We start from the raw sequence: 20,399 nt of genomic DNA on the forward strand, positions 1-20,399 counted from the left end.
GGTGTTATGGCCAAACGATAAAATGGAGCACGGTGAGGCAGCAAGTTATTTCAGATTCAGCAATGCTTGGTTTGTTAGAGGACGGGAGTGAGAGAGGAGGAGTTACAGTTTGTGAATGGGTGCTGGTAACTGACCATGAGCCCCTCTGGAAAGCACCACATTACACACTTAACTGCTGAGCCATCTCTCAACACCTTAGCTTTTCATTTTTCCCTGAGACAGAGTCTTATGTAGTGGCTGTTCTCATGTTTGTGATTCCATCAACTCGGAGATGATGACAAAGGGTCAAGGTTTTAGGGTCATCCTGAGTTACAAAGTGAGTTAGAAGCTAACCTGGGCTACATGAGACTCTGTCTCAAAACACGACAAACAACAAAAGTCACTTTCATGGTTTATATTTATAGCTTTAGAGTGCAAAACAAACAAAAACGTGTTCATCTTAGAAAAATAAACCATCTTCCCTTTATGCCAGAGATAAATTCTGCTTCCCTGGGGTTGTGGAATCTTCCCCGGAGAGGAACATAATCCTAATAATGTTCAAAGACCCACATTTTTATAATTGAATGTTTTATTAAAGATATGGTGTTCTGGAAATGTTTTTTCAAATGCCATTCTGTACTTTGCTTGAGTACACAATATATTAATTTTTGAAGTGTACATGTTTTAGTTCCCTATACCCCCCATGTCCAATTTCTCTGCATTCCCTCTACTTTTTTTTTAAATTGACCTAGGAAATTGACTTCCTGGCTTGTAACATGCTAACCCAGTGTTTTACTATTGAGATACACTCCTAACCTCCTTGCACCCCTTCTTCGAATCTATGTTTAGTTTGTTTTTTCGAAATTGGGTTTCCCTTTGTGGCCCTGGTTATCCTGGAATGCACGCTATAGATCAGGCTGGCCTCAAACTCAGAGATCTGCCTGCCTCTACCTCCTGAGTGCTGAGAACAAAGGCAGGTGTCACAATGGCTGGGCTGTTTGCACTGACTTAATCCTGTCATTTCATAGGAACAAATGAACAATTATCTTCAAGCCTACTTATCCATGCATTAAAAAGACACAAACATACAGTATCCACGTATCAAAGGCTAAAGCCTAGAGGATTGCTAAAGTAGTGTGGATAGCAAAGTGAGACCCCTGTCAGAACAACACTAAAGAAAACAATAAAACACTGCTAATAATTTTAGGGTTGGGATGTAGTTCAATGATAAAGTACCAACCTAATATGCTTGAAACTCTGGGTCTCTCAAGTACCACCCCAGGCCCACATACAGTTAACATTTTAAGTTCTTACAGTGCCTGGCATACTGTATGTCCCTGGGTTGTATCCTGTGTCCCCCAGACCCCACCCCAGTCTCTCTGGGTGCTGTGATTAAAAGTATATAGCACTACTCCAAGCTTGCTGGGGTCAAGCCCAGGAATTCATACCTGCTGAGCAAACACTCTACCCCTCGGCTACGTCTCCAGCGTAAATGGATGTTTTCTTACACACATGAAGAGTAGGTGTGGTGGCTCAGTGCTTTAATAAGTGTGCCGGAGACGAATGCCGGAAGAGCCTGAGTTCTAGGCTAGCCTAGGCTACTTAGTGAGAGCGTATCTCAAAAGACAAAAACAATTTTAAAAAGATTTAAATTTAGTCAGCTAGGCATGGGGCACACACCTAATCCTGGCACTTGGGAGGCAGAGGCAGGTGGATATCTGAGTTTGAGGCCAGCCTTGTCTACAGATCGAATTCTAGGATGGCCAGGGATACACAGAGAAACCCTGTCTAGGAGGAAAAAAAAGGAAAAAAAAATCAATATAACCTGAGCACCTACTATACGCCAGGTAGAGAGAGTTGGTTGCTAAGTACATGGTTGCCAATAAGACAAAACATAGCTTCTGCCCGCTTTTAGAGGGTTAGGGTTTATGGTGTCTTAGTTATGAAATTTTAGAGCTGAAATGGTTTTGGGTTATCTTTTCTTTTTTAAGATTTATTTATTTATGTTATGTGAGTATACTGTAGCTGTTTTCAGACACACCAGACGAAGGCATCAGATCCCATTATAGATGGTTGTGAGCCACCATGTGGTTGCTAGGATTTGAACTCAGGACCTTTGGAAGAGCAGTCAGTGTTCTTAACAGCTGAGCCATCTCTCCAGCCCATAATTCTAGTTTTTAGCAGAAATCACAGCAACAAAACTATAGCAATATTTTATGTGTGTGTTTATGTGTGTGTGGGAATGTGTGTGGGTTTATAGGTTTGTGTGGTTGAACACATGCAGAGGCCAGGAAGTCAATGCAAGACTCTTTCTGTAGAATGATCTATTTCGTGTGCCTGCATCTTTAAAGGACCCTATGCCTTTCAGTGTCAGTTGCCTCTTGGAATTCTGGGAAGAGAAGAGGATATAAAAAGCCATCAGAAGCTGAGAGCTGGCAGTGGGATTGGGGAGTAGCAGGAAGAGAGTAGAAGAAAAGACAGTTGAGCCAGGAGAAGCTGAGCTGAGACAGAGAAGATATTGTTAGGAACAGGAAGAGAACCCATGAAGACCCATGAGAACCCATGAAAACCCCTCTTTGGTGCTCAAGGTGGGGCAGACTATTTGTAGGAAAAAGAAATATTAAAAGACAAGTGGCCACCAATGCAGGCTAGGCTGGATGGGAGGTTTGATTTCAGTACTGTAGAGCAAAAGGCAGGAAAAGGAGGGAGTGATACTTGGTTTCAAAAATCCAAGACAGTGCTAAGGCTATGGTTGGGACACCCTCTGCATGGTTTTCAGCAGCAGGATTTTCCTCCCATTTCTTCATTTTGGGGTGTTTTGTTCATAAAAAGTTTGAAAGACTAGCTGAGCACTTGGAAAAATATGGGTAGAAATGGAGAAGCTAGGGAATCAGAAATAAAGGAAATGGGAAAATGAGGCTTCATTCCTATTCTTTCTGAAAAAGTAACAGAGTTGGCTCTGTAGCCAGAAAAACTGAGAGTAGAGGTGAACAAAGTTTAAGAACCGTCAAGTACAAGAAACAGGAGAACAAATAGAACCAGGGAGCCGGAGTTTCCCCCAGGGAGAAAAAGGGTTAGGAACTGTGTCAGGGAGTGGAGTCAAATGGAAAAGCAGGAGGATGCTCAGGAGAGACAGCCTTTTTCAGAAGACAAAGTTAAACCCTCTACCTTTTGAAGATGGGCACCCATGGGTCACAAAATCACCAATGGCATTCCCAGTAGTTATACATCCTATACCTGCTAATAGGGGTAAGTCACAAGGTTATAAGATGGCATCCTGTAGAAATGACAGACCTAAGGTGTTTGAAAGAGGCAGCGATTTGTTATGGCATGCACTAATTCTATGTGAAACAAACTAAATAACTGGGCTACTCTATAAAATACTTATTCTAAGACTTGGGGTGGGGGGCGGTATGGGTAACAGCTGTACTGGAGGCTGGCCCTCAGTTGCAATGGTTGCCATAGTGGAGAGAAGCCAGGAATTTGGAACAACATCATAGAGCAAGGGGAATTAATATAGTGATATGTGATATGTTGATATGTGAAGGTCATTATGCAAATATAGAAGAACAGGTTCAATTTGAAGACAATCATAGAACAATATTGTTTAGCAGCTTTAAGAGCTTTGGACAAAGTTGAGGAGCCAGGAAAGAAGTCCACATCATTTACACAAGTCCATAAAATTTATCAGGGGAAGCCTTCGCTGATTTCTTTTTTACAAAGATTGATCTCAGCAGTAAATAAGACCATATCAGACCCTTACACAAGACAGGTGTTGATAGAAACCCTAGCATTAGAAAATGCAAATGTATCATGAAAGCAAAGTCACGAGACCATTGAATGAAGGTGAGAACAGCGCCCATTGATGAAAGGACAAAGAGTATGGATGATATTGGTTCCAATGTATACCATGCCAATATAGCAGGCCAAGGTCTGCGATATCAAAAGGCCTAATGCTTTATGTAGGAAATACAAACACTAGAAACAAATCTCTGAACAAGGCATCACTAAGTGCAATAGCTTTTCTAAACCAGGGGGTGTTGCAGGTGATATGGCAAGGGTGGTGGCCACTGGACCAGTGAGTCTATGTCCAAGACAGTTTCGTGCCACGGGGAAATGAAATGGAGGGCCTGCCTTGAGGCCCTGCAGCAAAAAGTATGAACCGTTTGCCTCTTGTTTGTCAAGAAATAACATTCAGGGGCTGGAGAGATGGCTCAGCTGTTAAGATCACTGACTGCTCTTCCAGAGGTCCTGAGTTCAATTCCCAGCCACCACATGGTGGCTCACAACCATCTGTAATGGGATCAGATGTCCTCTTCTGGTGTGTCTGAAAACAGCTACAGTGTGCTCATATTTAATAAATAAATAAATCTTTAAAAAAATAACATGGAGGTAGAAAAACCTCAACTAAGTATTGACGATCTGCTCCACGTTACTGCAGATAGTGCTGCTCTAGACTTGGCTGTGGATAAACATCCTACACTATCCCCAAAATTCAATGGTATAAAATAATTTACTGGAGTTTATGGTCCTTTTTCCTCAGAGACATTAGGCAGGGTCTTGGGAAGTTGCAATTTGACTTCCCAAGGATTTATTATACATCCAGGAATTAGTGATGAAAGTTTCAAAGGAGAAATTAGAACACTGGCTTATGTAAAAAGAGAGATGAGGTTTAACACAGGTGAGGGGATTGCTCAGCTGTTATTAGTTCCCTACATCAAAGGCAAAGCTGCTCCAGTAGATCAGGAGGGTTTGGAAGTACTGAAAATGTGTGCTCTGGCAAACAGTTGTTAATGATCAGAAGCCAAAATTAAAGTTGTGACTGACATAAAATAGAAGATTTCATGATGCATGACCAGATATACTATTATTTCATAAAAACCTTGGAACTCAGAATGGCCACTTCAAAAGGTTTATACCCAGTTTCCAGGATTTGGTTAGTTATCTCAGATAAGACAGTGAGCAATGGCTTGAAGGTGTGGGGCCAGAAGATCCAATAGGAACATTAAGGCCTTATTGCCTGACAGAGCCATTAACTTATAGGAATGACATTTATTACAGCAGTGAAGAAATAAATATTCCCTCAACACCAGAGACTATCTCTAAAATAAGGGTGAAATGCAGGATGATTCTGGAGAAAACGTCTTCCATTCTGAAAAACTGTCATCTAGAACAACTATAGACTGAATAAGTTGTCCAGAGACAGGACACAACAGGGGCTGAACTTCAAAATGTACAAGGGGGTGGGGCACTGCTGAAATTATACCAATGGCCCTACCCTTCAAATGGTTGACTAAGTAACCTGTATGGGTAGAGCAATTACCCTTAACTAAGGAAGAATTACAGGCTAGCCAAGTCAAATGACGAATCTGACCAATTATTAAATGTGTTAGAAGCCCCAAAGTTTCATGAAAAACACCATGTTAACAGTAAAGACTTAAATATTTTTCTTCTACCACCTGGCAATGAGCCAAGGAAGTTGTAAGAAAATGTCCCACTTGTTCTTTGTGTAACCAAACTCCATTACCCTAAGGGCACCAAAGGAAATAAAATCTGGCAGACCCACGTGTTTCATTTTGCAGGATTTGGAAAACTAAAGTTTGTATACCATACCTTTGATACATACTCAGGGGTTCAATAGGCAACTGTTTTGAGTTCTGAAAAGGGTGATTCTGTAGGTACACATTTACTAGAAGTATTGGCTATTATGGAAATGCCTATACAAAGTACGACTCACAACACTCCTGCATATGTCTCCAGTAAGATGAAGCAATTCTTAGCATATTACACTATAAAGCACATTACATACCACACAATCCTATAGGGAAAGCAGTTGTAGAAAGATCTAATCGTACCTTAAAAGAAATGCTTATAAAACAAAAAGGAAGACTAAAGATACCCAGGGATAAAGTAAATAGTGCTTTTAACTTTAATTTTTTTTTCTGAACGTTAATTTAAAAGGGAAAACAGCAACTGAGAGACACTGGGTTATAGGGAAAAAATGGAATTAAATCAGTCTATATACTACTATAAGGATGTGTTAACATCAGAATGGAACTCAGCAAATGCTTTGCACTGGGAACATGGCTTTGTATTTACACAGAAAACAAAAAGCTGTGGATAGCATCCAAACTAATAAAGCTGAAGTGAGCAGGGAAGGTCTTCTGAAAACCTTGGCCACTGACCCAAAAAAGAGCAAAGAAGACAGTCTGACCAACCACTGCTTTCCTCTTCCAGCCAGAAAAGCCTGGACAAGAAACATTGAACACCTAACCAGTGACAGGCCTATGAGCAGGACTTTGGTCTCCTGCTATACAGAGCCATCCACAATGCAGAGTGATGGGGGGCCCCGGTGAGCAGGACTATGTGAGTGAACATTGTATCCTGCACACCCAAATCTGGACTACTCGCTAAAGGTTCACAGAGCTGGGGACAGAGATTAAGAGACTTCAGTGAGGAACTCCAGAACACACAATGCTAGAGGATAAATAGTCCAGGAGTATAAGAGGTTCAAGAAGCAGTACCCAAGTTAGAGGAAAGAGAAGCATCACTGTTAGGGTCTCATCTTAGTTGTGCATGTGCTCCTGAAGGATCAACAGCTCACCTCAGACACCCGAGAACCCTGGGAAAGACACTGGAAAGAACAGAGAAGCAACTTCAAAACTGCAGAAGTAGTAGCTAAAGCAAAAGGAGGAAAGTGTAATATGATCTATTTCGTGTGCCTGCACCTTTAAAGGACCCTATGCCTTTCAGTGTCAGTTGCCTCTTGGAATTCTGGGAAGAGAAGAGGATATAAAAAGCCATCAGAAGCTGAGAGCTGGCAGTGGGATTGGGGAGTAGCAGGAAGAGAGTAGAAGAAAAGACAGTTGAGCCAGGAGAAGCTGAGCTGAGACAGAGAAGATATTGTTAGGAGACAGGAGGAGAACCCAGGGAGACCCATAAGAACCCATAAAGACCACACAGAGTAGCTTAAAAAAAAAAAAAAGACAAAAGCCGTGCACATCTCTCTCTCTCTCTGTTGGTCTGTTTGTCTCTGTGTGACTGTGTGTGTGTGGTGTATGTGTGTGTCTGTGTTTATGTGTGTGTGTGTGTCTATGAGTGTTTTGCTTACACTGCTTGCATGTATGTCTAAGCATCACTGTGGTGCCTGGTGCCCCTGCTGGCCAAATGAGTGTGTCAGTTCTTGGGAGCTAGACACTGTAGACTAGTGAGCCCGAGAGGTCATTCTGTCTCCAGTTCCCAGCCCGGGGATTACAAGTGAACCATACTGGGCTTTTATTTTTAATGGAGCTATTATTCCTAACCCTCAGCAATATAATCTTGTTATCTAAGCATATACATAAAGAAGAAACATTTCAATTGATTGGTATTAATTGAATGAACAGAAAAGCTATAATAGTTCAAATATCTTGTACCTAGTTCCAACACAATGCAACTTTTTTTGTTTGTTTGTTTTTGGTGATAGGGCTGGCCTAGAACTCAGTATGTGGACTAATTGATCTCAAAATCGCCACCTACTTCTGTTTCCCACATGCTTGGATTAATGACCTGTGCACCATGTGTGGCCAAAATGTAGCTTAAATTTCTGATAATTTGGACAGAATAACGGCATGACCATGTTTCAAAAGAGAAAGAAAACATAAGGCCAAACATGTTTGCAATAAAGAATGAAACTTAAAATGCAAGCAAACAGTTGTCACAAATCAGTTGTAGCTTTTTCATTCTCTAGTTTTAAAGGTAAAACTTTTTCTCCCACACTCTTGGATTTACCTCAGCTCTTTGTAGATTTATAGGTTTTAACTGGTAAAGTACAACTTAATCCTGAAAGCTCATTAATATAAGCAGTCAGTCATTCAATTAATGAAGGTTTGGGGAAGGATTATTTGATATGGAATTCCAAGTAGTAATAAAAGGCCGATTCATATGTAATGTTTCTGCTTTTTGTTCATCGCCTTTGTTTTTGTTTTTTAGTATAGGCAGAATCTTAGCATTTACTGCCTTGCACACTTTTCAGTATCACAGTCTGGAAGATTCTGCGGTATTTCAGAGCCCAGTCAGCTACGTGCCCAGAAGTCTGAAGCAGAAGCAAGGGCTGTATCCCTTTCCATCAATGGGTTTCCATAATGAGTGATGGTACTCAACATAATCCAGTGCTGATCTTCCCAGCTTCAGTACTGCCTTCGACGTTTACTGAGACGTCCCCAAAGGCGCACCCATTTTAACCGCCCCCAAAATGAGCTAAACAAGAATTCATTCCTTTCACCTCGGCTTTTAGAGCCTTAAGATTTACCCAGAGAGCTTTCTGTTGAATCCAGAGCAAAAGCGCATTTGCATTACCCCACTCAAAAAGCTTTGAGGACACGGTACCAACATTTTCCTCTTACAAAGATTTCTTTAAATGCTCACGGAGGCTGCAAGAAATCAGGTTTCTTTGTACACAGCGTGCAAGGTAGGTGACTCCACGCCCCCCTCCCAACCTCCCCGCGAGAATGAAGGGAAAGGACTACAGAGCGGAGGCTTCTGGGAGAAGGAAATGACGTCAGGAGCAAAGCATGCTGGGTTCAGGCGGGCGGACTGAAGGCCGCTCCTTGGCGCGTGAGCTAGGAAAGAAAGTGGTCAGTCGTCTGTGCGGCGTTTTCCTGGATTGCGCTCAACTCTGGGTATGGCGGTTTCAGGGCAGGACCCGGTTTTCGAACTTTAGAGCTTCGCTGGCGCGTCCTCGGCGCTTTACGAGGAAATTGGAGCAAACCCCGCAGAGAATCATCTGAAAGAGTAGGTGGGAATCCGAGAACCCCGCATCAGCTGCGTCTATAAGGGGTTTAGGGCGAAATCCTTTTATTTGAGGAAAGCGGAGCTGAAGAGTTTGGATGTCATCCATGGGCCAGAGCTCAAAGCTCTGGTTTAAAGCGGTATCCGGAATTGGGAGCAGAAGGTGGGACTAGACATGCCACTAGAATTTCAGAACTGCACCTGCGGCCATTTGCTACTTATAGCTCAGTCTTAATTATAAATACCCGCTCCCGGATATAGTAAACAAAACATTCTCAAGAATTCTCCAAACATAGTTTCCTATACCCCCAAATAGGTTTTTTGCTTGCTGTTCGTTTTGAGGCCTGAGACGGCGCACTAAGTTACCAGGCTGGGCTCAGTGCTATTAGTAGGTAGAACTGTAGGTGTAAGTTAATATCGGCTTTATGTATTAGTGCTCACTTGCATTAAGAGACTTGTTAATTTCAGGCAAATTACAGACTTTCGCTGCCTCCAGAATGGCGATTAGGGGTTAAGACATTTGCTTGTGTGGAATATGTATAGTGATTAACCCAAATTGGTAATGGTTCTAGATCTTGTCAGCTGGTGACTATGAGCGAATGGATGAAGAAAAGCCCCTTAGAATGGGAAGATTATGTTTATAAAGAAGTGAGAGTGCTAGCCAGTGAGAAGGAGTTTAAAGGATGGTTTCTAACTACAGACCCAGTCTCTGCCAAGTGAGTATGCATCTTCCTGAAATGACGATCCTATGTGCTGATAATCAAGACGAGACGCAGAGCAATGAAAAACTGATTACTCACACATACGGATTATGACTGCTGTTTTTACTGTGGAATACTATAGCAAACCAGACACAGTCATAGGAATGGAAAATAGAAATTCTCCCCTCTTCTAATTCTGCTTTCAGAGGGTCTCATGTGGCCCAAGCAGGTCTTATCCAGCTATATAGTTGAAGACGACATTAAACTTCTGACTTATCTGTTTCTACTTCCTGAATGCTGGGACACCCGACTTTTCTTTTTTTAGTAAGTCTCATATAACTCAGACTGGCCTCAAATTCATTATGTAGCTGAGGATAAACAGAAACTCCTGATCTCCTATCCCCACCATATCCAGTTGTGAGAATTTGTCTCAAAAGGACTGCAGATACATATGTTAAGGGGAAAATGCTCACACAATTTGTTGGTAAATTCTATACTTTATTGAAGTACTAAGTATTTGTAATCTTACAAATTTTTGTAGCACTAAGGAGGGTTGTATAATAGTCCCTCTCCTAGTCTCTGCATTTAGCATGCAATGGCCTCAGACTTACGATCCCCCTGCCTTAACCTTCTGGGCACTGTGATGACAGGAAGGAGCCATCATACCATGCTGAAGCTAATATAATTTTGATATCCAAAGTTGAGGATAGGATTTTAAAAAGCTATTAGACTAATTTCATTTATGATTACAAACACTCAGATCTTCAGTAAAACTCACAGTCTCCTACAAACAGACTTTGTTTTCAAAATCCAAAAAATTTCACTTCTGTTCTTCTCAAAAGCCTAATAATTCTTGGCGTATTTATGAGAAAGCTCCACAGGACCAAAAATTGACATACTCTACAAAACACCTCACTAGTACTTTTCAAAACTCTCAAGATGGATGGAAGTAAAGACTGAAAGACAGATCAGAGGCGATAAGGGAACATGAAAACTAAATGTGTCCTAGGATCTTGGTTGGATCCTAGAACAGAAACAAGGATGTCAGTGGGAAACTTACAAAGCTAAATAATGTCTGTGCTTAGTTAATATAAACTCTTAGTGTTGACAAAAGTACCATCAGGATGTGCGATGTTAACTTTAGGGGGAGCTTAGTGAAGGGTGGGTACTCTGTAATGACTATAACTTTTCTATTAGAAATCATCCACATTTAAGACAGATGGCCTAATTCTTAAATAAGTGATTGGAAGGAGTGGGGGCCAAGCTTTTAATCCCAGAAGGCAGAGGCAGGACTGTCTGTGCCCTTTGAGACTATCCTGGTCTACATACGGAGTTTCGAGCCACGCAGAGCTGTACAGTGACTCAAGGAAAGAAAGAAAACTGAAAAGGTGAGGGTCTCACCAAGTTGCCCAGGCCAACCTTGAGTTTGTGATCTTCCTGCTTCAGCCTTAAGAATAGCTGGGATTACAGGCCTCGGCCACTAAGCCTGTCATGGAAGTTTTCCAAATTTCAGAATAATTGTCATAAATTCGTTCATAGTATTTTTAAGTGGTGCTGCTATATTCTTAGGTATTGTGTCTCTTCTCTCTTGCCTGAGGTTTGTTAATTTTGTTTCTTTTCTTTAAAGCATTGTCCTCGTGAACTTTCTTGAGGATGGCAGACTGTCTGTGACTGGAATTATGGGACATTCTGTGCAGACAGTGGAAACGGTGAGTGAAGGGGACCACAGGGTAAGAGAGAAGCTGATGCATTTGTTCACATCTGGAGATTGCAAAGGATACAGCCCCGAGGATCTGGAAAAGAAGAAGACTAGCCTGAAGAAATGGCTTGAGAAGAACCACATCCCTGTCACTGAGCAGGGAGCTGCACAGCGGACTCTCTGTGTGGCTGGGGTTCTGACCATAGACCCACCATATACTCCAGAAAACTGCAGCAGCTCTAATGAGATCATTCTGTCCCGAATTCAGGATCTTATTCAAGGACATCTTTCAGCTTCCCAATGAGAGGCCAAGCACTAGGAACACGCTGACTTCACTGTTCTGTTTTGTATTAAATTCTTCAAATGTAAGTTGATTATATTATGGGACTTCAGAGCACACGAGGGTTATATGTGTGTGTTCATATTTTATGTTTTTGTTTAGGTCATGATGAGTAGATCATGAGTGAAGGGTCCTTGGAAAGTGAAGGTACTAGAACAGCATCCCTTGCACTGAAAAGAATGCAGGAAATTCAGGTTTGAAAGGAGGTTTTCTTGTGTGTGATTTAAGATAAATCACCTTCTTTGTAAGGCAAGAATGTGTTTTGAATGGGTGTAACAATGCAAAATAAATTTATAAATCTCAATATAAGATATGAAAGTAAAATTCACTCTCAGGTTTCTTGAACTAACCATATTTATGCTCTTAAAATGTTGGTCTTTCCTGGGTGATGGTGGTACATTCCTTTAATTCCAGCACTTGAAAGGTAGAGGCAGGCAAGTCTCTGAGTTTAAAGCCAGCACTATCTATAGAGCAAATTCTAGGACAGCCAAGGCAACACAGAGAAACCCCGTCTTGAAAAAAACAAAACAAAAAAAGTTGGTCTCTGAGGTTGACTCAATAACAATTTTCTATTTGAGTAAACTGTGGTTTGGCCATGGCTTATGCTCCCTTCAGTTTTTGTGATGGGAACTTTTAACTAAGAGATGAAGACAAGGAGCTGGAGAGATGGCTCAGCAGTTAGGAGCACTGGCTGTTCTTCCAAAAGACCCAGGTTCAGTTCCCAGCACCTACATGATAGCAACAACTGTCTGTAACTTCAGTTCAGTTCCAGAGCATCTGACATGCTCATACAAGCGTTCAGGCAAAACACCAGTGCACACAAAATAAAAATAAATCACTAAAAAGAGGCGGGGAGAGATGGGACATAATAGGAAATCTTTAGGTCACTGAAGGTGTGCCCTAAGGAAGGGTCTTAAGGGTTCCGTGACAACTTTTATAAAGGAAGCCATTTAATTGGGGCTGGCTTTCCATTTCAGAGGTTTAGTCTATTATCATCATGTTAGGAAATACGACAGTGTAACGGACATGGTGCTGGAGAAGTTGCTGAGAGTTCTACACCTTGATCCACAGGCAGCAAAGGGAGACTTGTTTGCCACACTGAGGATAACTTGAACATAGGAGACCTCAGATTCCACGGTGACACATTTCCATCAACAAGGTCACACCTACTCCTGCAAAGCCACACCTACTAATGCTACACCTTATGGCTAGACATTCAAACGCATGAGTCCATGGGAACCATTTCTATTCAAACCACCACAGGAGGGGTTGTGGTACCTGGTCTCAGACTGCTTGATGAGTAAGCTCTTATACTACCATGATGTGTATTTGGGAAAGAAAAAGTTCTTTTGTGGACATGTTTTTTTTTTTTTTTTTTTTTTTTTTTTGAGATAGGATCTCACTAAGTAGCTTAGGCTATCCTGGAGTTCACTATGTAATTCAGGCTGGTCTCAAACTCACCAAGATCCACCTATCTCTGCTTCCCGAGTCCTGGGATTTAAAGGCATGCAGCACCATGCCCTCCTTTTGCTTGAGGGGGGAGAAAAGATTTATGTTCTATATATATATGTGTGTATTGTCCGTGTGAGTGTTTACCATTTGTGCACATGCCAAACGTAAATGCCAGATCCACTTGTCCTGGTTGTAAGCTGCCCATTGTCGATGCTGATACCTGAACTGAGGTCCTCTGCAAGAACAGTGCTTTTAACCACTGAACCGTCTCTAGCCCTGGATCTTGTTTTGCAACCAAGTCTGGTCTAGAACTCAGTGATCCTGTTGCCTCTGCTTCAAACATGTACCATTACATAGTCAGGAATCTATTTCTAAGGATTCCTAGGTGGGCAGTCCCCACCCCACCCTAATAGTTTCTCTGTATTGCCCAGGCTGTCTGTGGATCAGGCTGGCTTCAGACTCCTGAGATCACTGCCTCCTGAGCACTGGGATTAAAGGCGTGAGCCACCACCACTGGACTCTGTGTGTGTGTGAGACATGTTCTTACTATAACTCTGGCTGGTTTTGACCCTCTCTTGACCTCACAATCTACTAGCCTCAGCCCTCTGAGTGCTGGGATTACAAGTGTGGCTTTCTTCACATGCATCATGATTCTTAAAGTAAAATTCAGTGACCACCAAGATTCTTTAGAAATGTAAGAGTAAGCAGAATAGCTGACATGCTTCTGGAAATGGTTCTGAGCAGGTGACACCTCAGAAAGGGATAAGCCACAACCTCCTCACTCAGGCATGGTCTTGGCTCAGGGACATTCTGGGCGTTAGTGTTGGTAGACAGATTTGCTGTCAAAGTAGTCTGCTGGAGACATCTGCTTCTTGGCAACTGAGCCCTTCGGCTGTTTAAAGTTTGCCTGCAAATAAAACCCGAGTGCTGGGGAGGGGAAATGATCCTCTCTGCCATGGAAATGCCTGCTAAGGGAGTTTCCCTGTCACTGCCTCAGCTGAGGGGCTCCCAGAGAGGTTAGCTCACCTGTTCCTGATCCTCCTCCAGGGCCAATGTTGGAGTTCCTAATTCTGCAGAAGCAGCCTTTCCCAAAGCTCTGTTTACTGCGGCTTCTGGGTGGCAGCCAGGGCTGCCTTTGAACGTAGCATCAGGAATACTTTTGCAAAAACAAAAGACTTGGGTTGGAGGATGGCTTGGTAGTAAGAGCACATACTGCTCTTCCAAAGAGCCTGCGTTTGATTCCCAACACCCACATCATTTGGCACACAGCCGAGTATAACAACCCTGGCCTATGTGGGCACGTCAAACAGTAAAAATAAATCTTTAAGGCTTTTGGGGGTATTGATTCAGCTTCTTACATATTTAAAAATTCTTTTTACTTTTTTTTTTTTTTTTTTGAGAGACAGGGCCTCACTATGTAGCTCTAACTGTTGTGTAACTCACTCTGTAGACCAGGCTAGCCTCCAGCTCACAGAGGTCAGCCTGCTTCTGTCTCCCAAGTGCTGGAATCAAAGGCCAGCCTTTGAGATTTTTAAAAAAATGTTTTAGAGGCAAAGTTTGTAGTAATTTTTCCTAAACATCTTCGTTGTGTCTCAGACATTGTGCCTGAAACAGATCTTTTTTCCCCCAAGTTTTTTAAATTACTGGAGCTGATGAGGTGGCTTAGCACATAAGGGGGCGTGCCACCAAGCCTGGTAACCTGAGTTCCTCAGGGGGGAAGCAAGAGAATTGTCTCCTGCAAGCACCCCGTCCCCAGCAAATATATTAAAAATAAAATTATTAATGAAGACTTAAAAGCCTTCGCAGTCAACTGTTAATTTTAAGAGTACTGATGGAACGGATGATACTTGGGATGCTAGTTTGTGCTAAGGATTACCATCTAATTCATGTTTATAAAGGAGGCATGGTTAAACTTCCAGCGGGACTGCAGTGGGTTATATTCCATCAGCTTTGAAGTCTCCATGTCCTTCCCAGCATTTTGGTTTGTTGGTTTTTTGTTTGTTTGCTTTCTTTTTTTGAGCCAGTTTCTCTATGTAGCCCTGGCTGTCCTTGAAATTTTATAGACCAGACTGGCCTTGAACTCTGCCTCCAGAGTGCTGGAATTAAAGGGTGTCCCTGGCCATCCAGCAGTTGTTAAAGTATGCTCCATGTGGGAGTCAGAGTACTCCTGCGCTTCGGAGTCTGCATTCAAGTCTTAAACTGTTCTTTTTTTTTTTTTTTTCCAATCTATTTTAGTTAGTTTTTGAGATAGGGCCAGGGTCTTTCTGTATTTCTCAGGCTAGCTTGGTACTTTGAATGTAGCCCAGCCTGGCTTCAGACTCCCAATTGTTCTGTCTCCACTCCCAAGTACAATCACTCCATTACACAGGCATACCTTCTTTATGTGAGAGAGAGAGGCTTGAGGATCAAACCCATCTATATCCCTGGGAGTGAAAAAGCAGGATTAGGAAACCGGATGCCTTTAGTTCCTTTCCTTTAAGGTTCAATCAATAGGTATCCAGATTCTTGAATTACCGGGAAACTCTGTAAGTTACTTTCCCAATCGATTGTATCTGAGTACGCTTCATATCTGTTCTGTGCCCTTGTTTATCTTTGTGCTCTGAATGTCTAGTACATTAACTGATCTTCAGTACCTGATTAAATATGTTTAAATGAAATTCAAAACACACGTGGGAGGCATTTCTGCAGCCCACTGTGGGTTTCAGGGTACTGCTGTGTATACTTTGGCATGCTCTCTCCTTAGCTATACTCACTGTAGGAAAAGGTGGTGTAAAGATTATGTAGGAATAACGGGGGGCAGCTGCAGTACTGAGCTGAGTAGGTGAATTTCACACAGGAGGGCATAGAAACGTCTGATTACCAGCTGCTTTGTTCTGGGTCTAATCAGCTAGCTTCCTTCTTGTGTGGGCCACACACGACACGTAGCAGCCACCTGGTTTGTTTCGATGCCTGTCTTCCATAAAGCATGCTGCACTTCACCATTCTTTTTGGCACTCTTAAGAATAAACTTGGGGAGATAAGAGTTGCCGAGCCTAGAAATTAAAGTTCCTGTTTAGTTTTTACACACTAGCCAAAGTCTACTAGATTGGATTTAGTTCAGTCAGCAAGGAGATAAGGGAGTGTGTTTTACACACTGTGATGCAGGCCTAAGGGTGGTAACTTGACTTTTGCAGTGATAGTTTCAGCAATCACACACATATCGTATCTTCACATTTTTAAAGTATGTGATTTTAAAGATCAGAAAACTCTTCCTGTGGCCAGAGCAGCCATGGTGGCCAAGAGCCTGCTACAGCAGGCTTCTGTTGCTGCGCTGACAGCGCTGTCTGGCCACCGCACTGTCACTGGACTTGGAGTTTTCTTACAGGGAGCTTTCGGGAGGCTGTGGCTCCTGTGCGGCACAGTGGGGACCATGGCAAGACACTGTCGTCACGCCTTCTTTACGCTATGACGCTCGCTTCTTGAGATTAATGAAATTCTACCTTTTGCTGACTGGGATCCCAGTTATAATTGGCATACCCCTGGTGAACATATTTATTGGCGAACTCGCAGACATCCCAGAAGGATAACACTGGCAGTATCAAGCATCCAGTATTATGATGGATTGCCCAGTGTTTCTACGATGGGCCTGAGAAGAGCTACGAGAAAACCCTGGCTATCCTCCAGATCCTGAGAAGGCCGACTTATGGTTAAAGGACCATGATGTTCGAAGACTGATGCGTTCCTGGGGTTCTGGACCCTGGTTTCAGTATCCAACCCCTGAGAAGGAGTTCATTGATCATTCTCCAAAAGCAACTTCTGAAAACTGATGATTCATCTGTCTAAGAACAGTGTGTTCCTCTAGTGGGAAGAAATGAATAAATATTCTGTATTTTTATTCGGATGCAAAAAGAAAAAAAAAAAATTACTATTCATTTACCCATGGCCTTTTCCTGTTTGCACATGTCATTTCTTGGTCTTTACAGTTCTAATCTTAGCAACACAGTAAGCCGTCTACTCAAATAGCATGTGCTCATTATATTTGTGCACATGCCTGCATGTGTGTGTTCGTGCATGTGTGTGTGTCTGTGTGTGTACATGAGCTGCAGCACATATGTGGAGGTCAGAGGACAGCATGCACCAGTTGCTCGTTGGTTTTCTCCCTCTATTGTGTGGGTCTGGGTATCCAGCTCAGGTCAGCTTAGGCAACTTTGGCAATTTCACACTCAGCAGTCTGTCTGCCCCACGCTACGTTCATGAGAGTTGCTCTGACCGAGGTTTCATGTTAGTATTCTAAAATATTTACATTTTTAGGTATCTAGTGGCATAATTTTTACTTGAATAATATGCTATTATACTTTATAAATGGTTCCTTATTTCATTTTGTTTAAACAGTTTTCTTCCCCTTGGCAATACTAACATTTTGGATTGGATAATTTTTTGGTCTACAACTTTTGGGAATTTTTTCTTTGCCATTTAGGTGCTCTGAGTCACCTTATTAGCCTCCAAAATGTAGTTTTTGGTATTTTTAAAACTTGATCTCAGCTGGTGGTAATTTTGTCCCCTAGTTGACTGTCATAGCTGAAAGCTGGCATCTCGCAGTGTGCCAGGAGGCTCACTGCTCAGTGTCCTGCAAGGCATGGACTAGCCCAGTAAAGTGTCAATCATGATCCACCTACTCCAGCACACACAAAGTAAAGGAATGGAAACAACGTAACTCCTAGATTTTGTCTAGAAGGTGTACTCAGGCATGTGTCTGGTGTCTAATACATCTCAAGTCCAAGGACAGAATGAAGAAAAGCTCAAAGTGGAATCTCAGGTACAGGTGAGCCTTCTGTCCTGCTTCAGAGCAGGAGGTCATGCTGGTAACCTCTACACTACACATTTACTCAACACGGAAGACAAATGAACCATTTCCAGCATTTCAGTAAGGCCAAGGACAGAGGTAGCAGTAAGTGCATTTCTGTAGATTTTCTTGCCTTTTTGTTGTTGTAAAACTATTCACTCTTATGATCTTGACCTCCTGATCTTCCTGCTTTTATCTGCCAAGGCTAGGCTTACAGGACTGTGTTAACATGCCTGACTTAAAACAGAAACAAATGAAGCCTCATGGTTTGCAGTGTTCCTTAGCAAAATGTTTGCTTTATTTATGCCATATTTATCAATATTTTTGTAGTATTAAACATTATTCTTCATCCCTCACTGTAGTTATAAGATCGAACAGGTGGCTTCCCATCCTCTCCCCTCCCCTCTTTCTCCCTCCCCTTTCTCCCCTCCCCTCTTTCTCCCTCCCCTTTCTCCCCTCCCCTCTTTCTCCCTCCCCTCCCCTCCCCTCCCCTCTGCCCTTCCCTCCTCTCATTTCAGAGTTCTGCTCTCTGGTGACAAAGTATCCAAATAGATGGGTCTGTGAGGGCTGTAGTGCTTCGAAAGAGAGTGAACAAGAATGAACGAGAATGGCCCCTAAATTTGGATGTCTAGTTATCAGGATGTACAACTACTTGGAAGGGCTTGGGAGGTGTGATCTTGTTGGAAAAGGTGTATCACTAAGGGTACATACACTCTGAGGTTCAAAAGCCCAAGCCAGGCCCAAAATGACTCCTTTCCTGCTGCCTGCAGACCCAGATGTAGAACTCTCAGCTACTTCTGCAGCACCGTGTCTGCCTGCATGCTGCCACTCCACCCACCATGACAATGAACCTTTGGAACCAAGCAAGCCCCAGTTAAATGCTTTCTTTTATAAGAGTAAGAGTTGCCACTGTCCTGGTGCCTCTTTACAGTAATAGAACAGTAACCAAGATGAGTTATTCTAATCAAACCACTCCGAGTATAATGTCGGATATCTTACTGGGGTGATTTAGAAATGACAAGAAGTTCCACTCATCATGGCTGGTTTCCACACTGCAGTGTGTTACATTTACAGTACTAAAAAGGGGCTTGGAGAAACGGCACAGGAAGTAGAGTGCTTGCCACACAAGCATGGGGACCTGAGTTTGAGTCCCCAGCACCCATGTAAAAAGCCAAGCTCGTAAATGTGTCACCTCAACACTGGGTAGAGAGATGGGTAGGTCTGAGCTTGATGCCGAGCCAGTGTGGATAATTGGTGAGTTCCAGGTTCAGTGTCTTCAGAAATAGGGTAGAGAGCAATAGAGAACCCTGATGTTGACCTTTGCTCCCCACCAAGGTCCATACTGCCTGGGCCACATTTGAGACCATGCTTAAAAAACGAAACAAAAGGGCAAGGGATACATCACAGTGGCAGAGTCCTTGACTAGAATGGGCAAAGACCTGGATTCAGAGCCCAGCCCTGCAAAACAAACAAAACTCAACTTCCCCAACCCAGAGGTGAGGAGACCAAAAGAAGCCTACCACCCCGGTACAGTCTGAAACTATTACTGTGACTAGAACATTCTCTTGTCTGTTTGCATCTGGGCACGCTGCCTTCTGAGTACCCAAATACTCATTGACACAGGCTCATCATCAAGATGCTAGGATGAGTGAGGCTGAGGTTTATCCTAGGCGTGGGGTGGAGGAGGTGTGAGATCTAACTCCTGAAAACAATAGCTACTTTTGTATTTTACTAATTGGCTAAATTTTCTAAGCAGTTTCTGCCTTGAATGTGGAGAGAAATAAGCTTCAGAATTTATGATTCATTTCAGCATGATTTAAGAGGGAAAAGCAGCATCTATGGGGGGGGGTTCAATTAACGACAGTATGATAGAGCTATTATTTATGGGTGATACAAGATTAAAAGAATATATCACAGTAGAGTCCCCATGACCCAGCTTGAGAATATTTGAAGATCATACCCTTGATCCCAGTGCCCCCCCACCCCCCGTGTATGTGGGCAAGTGCATGTGCCTCCTAGAAACAGAACGTCAATGTCTTCCTTGGTGGCTCTTTACCTTAACAAATTTTCTATTACATTTACTTATTTACTATTTAGCATATGTGCACCACAGCTGGTGTGTGGAAGTTGGAGGACAGGTTCTTTTCTTCCACTTGGAGCCTGGAGATCAGACTCTGGTTGTCAGTCACAGTAACAAGTGCCTTAACCCATCTTGCTAGCCTCCCCTTATTATTTTGAACCAGTTTGGCTAAGCTGGCTTGCCAGCAAGTTCTAGGGGTCTCGCACCACTGCACAATAGCCAGTACTGAGACAGACGCCCGCCACCACCTGGTTTCTATGAGGTAGGGACCTCAGCTCAGACTCACACAGAGCAAGCACTTACTGACAGCTTCCTCCCCAGCCTCTGAACAATGTGTGTTTTAATTTTACAAAGTACTTTCCAAAATCTTATTTTATGACACTTTAGGAACATGTTTAAGAGGAGCTGACATTTACCACATGACTCAGACCTACATGCTGTACTTAGACATATTCAAATTAAACTACTCAGCTATAGAAAGAAAGGATAAAGATTAAACTTGTTATTTGTCAGGGAGTAAATTATAATGAACAGATAAGAAACTGAAGAAGGAGAGC

At 42.6% G+C, this 20,399-nt stretch overlaps 1 protein-coding gene and 1 pseudogene across 5 annotated transcripts; both read left to right on the forward strand.

Annotated features, from left to right (window-relative positions):
* Positions 1 to 8,566: 8,566 nt before the first annotated feature.
* GEMIN6 (gem nuclear organelle associated protein 6) lies at positions 8,567 to 11,832 on the forward strand. Of its 4 annotated transcripts, XR_013974961.1 has the most exons (4): positions 8,567 to 8,751; positions 9,321 to 9,464; positions 11,077 to 11,513; positions 11,591 to 11,832. XR_013974961.1 is itself a non-coding variant. In XM_080913890.1 (3 exons), exons 2-3 carry the CDS (start codon positions 9,340 to 9,342, stop codon positions 11,450 to 11,452), a joined length of 501 nt encoding a protein of 166 aa, XP_080770016.1. In that variant the 5' UTR covers positions 8,567 to 8,755; positions 9,321 to 9,339; the 3' UTR covers positions 11,453 to 11,832. The 4 variants fall into 4 exon arrangements, 3 of the variants coding, with proteins under 3 accessions (XP_080770016.1, XP_080770015.1, XP_080770017.1); XM_080913890.1 differs by having other exon boundaries at positions 8,567 to 8,755; positions 11,077 to 11,832; XM_080913889.1 differs by having other exon boundaries at positions 11,077 to 11,832.
* Positions 11,833 to 15,112: 3,280 nt separating this feature from the next.
* LOC308419295 (NADH dehydrogenase [ubiquinone] 1 beta subcomplex subunit 5, mitochondrial-like) lies at positions 15,113 to 16,746 on the forward strand (annotated as a pseudogene). The gene has a single exon. The product of its transcript is annotated as an NADH dehydrogenase [ubiquinone] 1 beta subcomplex subunit 5, mitochondrial-like (transcript).
* Positions 16,747 to 20,399: the final 3,653 nt, after the last annotated feature.

This window comes from Micromys minutus (assembly GCF_963924665.1).
Source record: "Micromys minutus genome assembly, chromosome: 3".
In the NCBI taxonomy this organism is placed as follows: Eukaryota; Metazoa; Chordata; class Mammalia; order Rodentia; family Muridae; genus Micromys; species Micromys minutus.

Coding starts and splice junctions, on each gene's coding strand:
- GEMIN6 (XM_080913890.1), top strand. CDS start 9,340: ATGAGCGAATGGATGAAGAAAAGCCCCTTAGAATGGGAAGATTATGTT. Junction 9,465..11,076: donor ACAGACCCAGTCTCTGCCAA/GTGAGTATGCAT, acceptor TTTTCTTTAAAG/CATTGTCCTCGTGAACTTTC.